General features: G+C 32.8%; 1 protein-coding gene across 1 annotated transcript; it reads left to right on the top strand.

Annotated features, from left to right (window-relative positions):
* Window positions 1–4,746: 4,746 nt before the first annotated feature.
* LOC131639704 (GDSL esterase/lipase WDL1-like) lies at window positions 4,747–7,317 on the top strand. Its single transcript, XM_058910175.1, has 6 exons — window positions 4,747–4,913; window positions 5,701–5,778; window positions 5,902–6,042; window positions 6,201–6,274; window positions 6,482–6,628; window positions 6,794–7,317. Exons 1-6 carry the CDS (start codon window positions 4,803–4,805, stop codon window positions 7,002–7,004), a joined length of 762 nt encoding a protein of 253 aa, XP_058766158.1. The 5' UTR covers window positions 4,747–4,802; the 3' UTR covers window positions 7,005–7,317.

Raw genomic sequence — 7,317 nt, 5'->3', positions numbered from 1 at the left:
CCACCAATAACTTCTAATAAGTCTCTCCATATCTTTACAAATGTTAGTTGGCATCTTGAAACACTCATGGCATAAGTAAGAATGGCTTGGGCAATGGCCTTGATCAGAAGAACTTTGTCAACATAGGAGAGGGGTTTCTCCTTGCAACCATTTATTTTCCTTCTCATTCTATCTATCATGAATTGGAAAGAATTTCTTTTATATCTACCTACCTTAATGGGAAGACCAAGGTAGTTCCCAATTTTTTTATCAACTCTTATAAGAAACCAATTATTAATAAGCTTCTTCGTTCCCTATTTGACTCTGCTGCTAAAAATCATAACTGATATTTTGTTGTTTATAAGCTAGACAGAAACATTTTGATAAACCCTGATTTTGTGAAATTCTTTGGCTTTTTCTCAGTTTTCCCTACAAATAAGACTGTCATCGGTAAAGAATAAATTTTTTATAGTTAGGGATTTTCTAGCTATAATGTTCTTATTACTATTAAAAGTATATAAAGATTTGAAATCAAGAAGAATGTTATCAGTATGGTTACTATTAAGTCTTCTTGGTATGAAAGGAGTTTGAAAGGGATGAATGGTATGGTTAAGTATGTGCTTCATTCTATTGGAAATGCTTATAGTAATAACCTTAAAGGGGATATTACATAGAGATATAGGGACAAAACCAGTAAGGGTAATAGGTTTACTAACCTTAGGGAAATCAAATAAAGGTGTTATTAAGATTGACAAAATTATCGTTTATAGACTCCTTTATATTGGTAATGTTAGACTGTAATCTTCTAAGTCTATCTAACTTCTCTGGGGCCTTTTTTTCCTTTTTAAAGTGATATAACTAAAGGTAATTTTTCCCCACTTAGTTAGACATTTTAAGGTTAAATTTTGCTTGGTAAAATAATCATTATCGGTCCTGCTCCAAAAAATTTAACGATTTGCTTGCTATCTTTATTGATAATCCAAATTTTTTCAAATCTTAACTTTTGGTTTTAATGTTTTTGCTATATCTATATTGGTTTTCAAAACTAAACCATAAAAGAATATGACAATGGTCAAAGGCATATCTTAATAGATGAGTATTAGAATAAAACTGAACATTTTTCAACCAAGTATTAGAGACAATAATCTATCAAGCATGGCCTAAATAAAGTATAATTCAAAATATTATTGGGATATTAGATATAATATTAAATATAATCAAATCTAATAATATTAAATATAACCTAAATTGTGTAAGCCCAAGCCCAAGTCCAATCAGGGTTGTATATCAATAGTTATAATTTATATCATTATTTGTACAATTCAATACAATAATATAATCTTTATTTCCTTTATTCTTTCTATTCTCTCCTCACTAAAAGTGTCTCACGCACTAACAAATTGGTATTCAGAGCTTCTGATTACTGTTCTTAATCATATTTTCAAGAACTTCACGCCAGTGGTTGTGTTTCCAGGGAACGTAAATCAATCGCTGTAAAGATGAATGGTACTAATGGCATTTCGAATTCTCTTCCAATGCTTGACGGCAAGAATTAGACTCGATGGAAAAAACAGATGCAATTTTTGTTTGGCTTTCATGAAACCCTAGAAGTGGTTACTAATGAAGTTTCTGCGCTGGCTGCAAATGCATCTGACCCACAGAAAACTGCCCACACCAAAGTCAAGAAGAATGATTGCAAGGCTATGTATTGCATTCAGACGACGGTCGATACAGCTAACTTCGACATAATCTCTCATGCTGAATCGACGAAGGAGGCATGGGATATTTTGTCAAATATTGTGAAGGATGTGAGAAAGTCAAGGTTGTCAAGTTGCATACCTTGCATCGATAATATGAATTTTTGTCGATGGGAGAAGAAGAAAAGGTTGCAGAGTATGTGTCGAAGGTGCAGAAACTCGTCCATCTCATGAAGGTTTGTGGTGAAACCCTAACTGATAAGATGGTAGTTGAGAAGGTAATGCGTACATTGGATTCTTAATCGTAGCTATTCAAGAATCCAATCAACTTGAAACCCTAAAATTGGAAGATTTCGTTGGTTTGTTGGAGGCACGTAAGATTAGGATTGTAGAAAGGAAATAAGGATTATATTTTTGCATTGAATTGTACAAATAATGATACAGATAATGACTATTTATATACAACCTTGATTGAGATTGGGCTTACACGACTTGGATTTTAGGTTGGTTCTTCGAACACCATGAAATTGGGGCACCAAATAATTGAAAGAAATATCCAGTGGTGGAATTATCATCGTGTGAAGCTGAATATATAACAGGACCCTATGCTTCACGTCAAGCAATTTTGATCAGACCGGTACTTGAAGAAATGGAGTTCGAAGTAAAGAAACCTCTTGTGTTGCTAATCGACAACAAGTCAGCCATAAATCTAGCGAAGAATCCAGTTCAGCATGGAGGAGTAAGCATATCGAAGCTCTATTTCACTTCCTAAGGGTAAAGGTAAATGAATGTGAACTTGAAGTTAGGCATTGCTCGAGTGAAGCACAGTTGGCCGATATTTTCACCAAAGGATTGAAGATCGACATATTCCTAAATTTGAGAAAGAAATTAGGAATAGTTCATATTGACTATTTTTAGAGTATATTCGACAACTTGGATTATAGGGGGTATGTTGAGATATTATTGGGATATTTGATGTAATATCAAATATAATCAAATCTAATAATATCAAATATAATCCAAGTTGTGTAAGCCCTAGTCCAATCAGGGTTGTATATAAATAGTCATAGTCTATATCCTTATTTGTACAATTCAATAATATAATATGTATTTCTTTTATTCTCTCTATTCTCTCTTCACTAAAAGTCTCTCAAGCACTAACACCCGCAAACTATCCAATTGTTACAATTGTTAGAATTGTAAATATCAGTTAAGATTATTGGAGGTATAGGATAGGACCTAGTAGTTAGTGACTTAGAGGATAGAATATCCTTCTTTCTGTATTTTCATTGGTTATATATGGATAAGAGTTAGTTGATTGGGTAACTAACTGATAACAAACTATAACAAAATTGATGATTGAATAGTCAAATCTTCATCTTCTCCATTATTTCCCTTAGCTTTCATACTTGTTTCACTTCTCAATTCATGAAAGCTTGACACATTCAATATGGTATCAGAGCCTGATTTAAGATCCAATGGGTCACCTATTATGGTTTCCGCTATCGAATCATCCACCACTTATTTCCACGCTCCAGTTGTCTAGTCTTGGGCGTGAGGGGTGTGTTAAGAGTCCCACATCAGATAATATATGGTCGGAACATGTGCTTATAAGTGGAGGCAATCCTCATCCTACTAGCCGGTTTGTAGGGTTAAGTTAGGCCCAACCATATTTCTTAACATTTTGGAGGTGTAGGATAGGACCTTGTAGTTAGTGACTTAGAGGATATAATACGCTTCTTTCTGTATTTTCATTAGTTATATAAGGATAAGAGTTAGTTGATTGGGTAACTAACTGGTAACAAACTCTAACCGAATTGATGATTGAATTGTCAAATCTTCATCTTCTCCATTCTTTCTGTTACCTTTCATACTTGTTTTAGTTCTCAGTTCATGAAAGCTTGACACATTCGATAAAGATGGAGCAAGTAAGTTGTTTTTTTGCATAATTAGTATGGCCATAAACACTTGTATGTCTACAATTAATAGTTTGATTATCAAACGAAAAGTATGCATCAATGAAATTATTATTAACATCAACAACATGCATCAATGAAGTTATTATTAACATCAACAACATTCAGACTTACAGAGTTATTCCACATTAACACTAAATCCCCTGTTTTTCCCCCACCATAAGTGGATGGATCTTTACCATAGTTGTTAAGCGTGATTTGCATGAAATTATTTTAAAAAAAATTGAAAGAGGAGAAAGAATCTTAGCTTTCGAGAGGAAGCGAGAATCACCCGTCTTAAAAAGTCAAGACTCATAGAAGACTCTTTTTCTAGTAATTGGTTTTGTGCTCGTACGTGAGTTCGCGGAATAGTTTGTGTTTGTTTTAATTTATTTTAAACTATTTTTAGCAATTAAATTGTACTATTTTGGAGGTATTTTAGGTTCAAAATTTATTTTTTTGCATGTATAAAATAATTATACACTTTCGGTGCATGATTATTATTCTCTTTATTTTAATTCACAAGTAAATTAGTTTTTAAAAGATATGTTATTAGTCTAATTATATGTCAAATGTTTGTTATGGGTCTAAGTCAAATTCTATTATTAATCGAAATATTTTTATAAATGATACCAACAAAAAATAATATTTGTGTACGGGGTAAAATATATTTGATCCATGTATTTTTATAAACGGTGATATTTTTATAGACGAAAAAAAATCTATTATTGATCAAAATATTTTTATATACAAAAATTTACTATTGATTCAGATATTTTTGTAAATAATACCTAAACATAAATAATATTTGTATACGAGAAAAAATTTATTTTGATTCAGAAATATTTTTATATTTTTATATATATAAAGGTCGGCCCAAGGGCCAAGCCACCTAGCCTATAGGGCTTTAGGCCTCAAACGTTTGGGCTTTAAAAATGTCTCAATTTTTATTTCCTTTATTTTCATTTTTATATTTTTAAACATATAAAAAAAATTATGATAGATGGAATTTTTATTTTTATTATACTCTATCGATGTGTCCTTTTTTGTTACAGTGATAACGAAGTTTCCTATGTACTAGTTCTTTTTCAATAAGTCACTCACACATCACTCTATATATTTGAATCTCTCTCTCAGTGTGTGTGAGAGAGACAAAAAGAACCGGAGAAAAATGGTAGGACCATCAAGGCCTCAAATAGTTCTGTTTGGTTCTTCCATTGTTCAACTCAGTTATCTCAAAGAAGGTTGGGGGGCTATTCTTTCTCACCTGTATTCTCGCAAGGTACTTCTCATTCTAACCAGTTGACTCTGTTATATAATTATTCATTTATATAAATAATTCATGATTAATAATACTCTTAGGATATGATTTATGTCATCTATGATTGAATGGATCATATAGAATGCGCTAATTCACTTTGTTTTCTTATGGAAGAAATCATCAGATGAAAAATAAACCTGATGTTATGAGGATTATCCTTATCTGCAATTACATTAGTAGATTAGTTATTGGTTGTTAGGTTGAGCAGTGTACTTAAAATGAGTGTTGGATCGTTAAGATCTTATGTGCTAAGGATGTGAGAGTGCTACGGTTAGAGAAAGATTCTGTTCATGGCCGACATGGTCAAGATCGAGCTTTTTGAAACAAGATCATAGAAAAAAATGTTGGGTTTTTTTTTTTTTGTGTTATGTAATATATATTTATGTAGGAAATTACCATTTTCCCTTCAGTAGGATCTTACGTGTGTCGTGCTAATGTTTCGAGTTTTACAATCTTTCACAAGCCGATCGATCCTACATTCCTACTTAATATCTCGTGCTTGACTATATTGTATACCACTATTAACGTGTCCTATTATGTCGTCTCCATCAATGCTTCTTTCTTCAAGTACAAGGCCGCCAATTTGAGTAATGCTTCTTTCTTCCAATGCAAGGCTACCAGTTTGAGTAACTTGTAATTGTTTCAGACTAATATAAGAACAATATATAAAAAATGCCTAAAAGAATGAAGTTATATTTTTTATTTGATTTGTCTTTGTGTGTTGCATTATGATATCGTCATTACATAGGCGGATATAGTTCTGCGAGGATACTCTGGTTGGAATACAAGGCGTGCTGTGCAGGTTCTGGATACAATTTTTCCCAAGGTATTGCGAATGGCCCCTTCTTTCTTCATCTAGAATCTCTTATCCAATCCTTTCACATTGAATTATTGGTTGAATTTACTAATAAAGAATCACCCTTTTATTCTGTTGTCTTCTATAACGTAGAATGCCACCGAGCAACCGTCGTTGATAATTGTGTACTTTGGCGGTAATGATTCTGTTCTTTCACATCCTAGTGGCCTTGGTCAACATGTACCTCTCCAAGAATACATTGAAAATACGAAGAAGATTGCAAACCATCTCAAGGTAAAATTTCACTCTGGTGTAACACTTTCTGTCTTAGGTCATCAATATATGAAAGAAATAGTTCATTATTCAAGTAATAATTTCTTGTGAAATGCTTATCATTTTATTACTTGTTATATTTGTTGATACAAAATTTGACACTTACTAATAATTTCCAGAGTCTGTCGAAGAAGACCCGCCTTATATTTCTCACTGCTCCGCCTTGCAATGAAGTGCAAATTTATGGAAACAGGTTTTGACTGCAATTTATCTGCTATTTGATTGTTACAATTTATAATTTATTTGCTATGTTACAGACCAATTATCCTACAAGATCATAATATTTGACTAAGATATATGATTTAACATCGCTAGCATATGATAAAATTCGAGAATGATATGTTAATATTCTAGCCCTTTTGACATCTTACTCCGTGTTTTTCTTTTGTACGTCAACCAGTTGTATACAGAGACCACCAAGGAATAACGAATCGTGCAGAATATATTCAGAAGCGTGTCTGGAGCTATGCCGCGAGATGAATATCAAGGCCATTGATCTGTGGTCTGCAATCCAAAAAAGGAATGACTGGCGAGATGTTTGCTTCACGTAAGTTTGCTCTCATATGACTCTTTAATGTACTGTCAGTGTAAGACTTTTTACACTACCAACAAATCACAAATCATCCTTTGTTATAACTTTTTAGACACAATTATGATGGATTATGTCGAATAGGCTTATCGTTCATTCGTTTCCTTGAATGTTGTTTGATAGGGATGGAATTCATTTGACACATGAGGGTAGCAAGATAGTGGTAAAAGAGATACTTAATACACTCAAAGAAGCAGATTGGGAACCTTGCTTGCATTGGAAGTCACTGCCAAATGAATTTGGAGAAGATTCACCTTATGACCCACTTGGGCCAGATGAAAAAACCATGAATGTTGCCAGCTTGACTTTCATGGAAACTATGGAATATGACTGATGTCCATCTGGGAGCTAAATACATACATGCCACAAATCATTGATCATTAGGCCACAACCACAAATAACAGGAATTTAGAACTGTCTAATTAAAGAAAAATTATGTTCTTAGTTCCTATCTCAGGTTTGTCACCATGCGAGTTGTAAGACCTCTTCGGACTATATTTGGTTATGTAAATCGTTTCATAAGATTTCGTGATTTTATGGTTTTATGTCTTTAGTGAACGTTTTATGGATTTGTCCTTATTTTCTCTTCATAATTTCAATAGAGATTGTTAATCTATGCAATAAAATTGAGACTCACGAGAGTTATA

Source organism: Vicia villosa, unplaced genomic scaffold (assembly GCF_029867415.1).
Source record: "Vicia villosa cultivar HV-30 ecotype Madison, WI unplaced genomic scaffold, Vvil1.0 ctg.002743F_1_1, whole genome shotgun sequence".
Classification (NCBI taxonomy): Eukaryota; Viridiplantae; Streptophyta; class Magnoliopsida; order Fabales; family Fabaceae; genus Vicia; species Vicia villosa.
The sequence above is the reverse complement of the archived record's forward strand: the minus strand, read 5'-3'. Positions and strand labels throughout refer to the sequence as shown.

Excerpts from the sequence above, each read along its gene's own strand:
- LOC131639704 (XM_058910175.1), top strand. The coding sequence starts at position 4,803 with ATGGTAGGACCATCAAGGCCTCAAATAGTTCTGTTTGGTTCTTCCATT. Across the intron at positions 5,779-5,901 it reads TGGATACAATTTTTCCCAAG|AATGCCACCGAGCAACCGTC; the intron begins GTATTGCGAATG and ends TCTATAACGTAG. Across the intron at positions 6,629-6,793 it reads TGGCGAGATGTTTGCTTCAC|GGATGGAATTCATTTGACAC; the intron begins GTAAGTTTGCTC and ends GTTGTTTGATAG.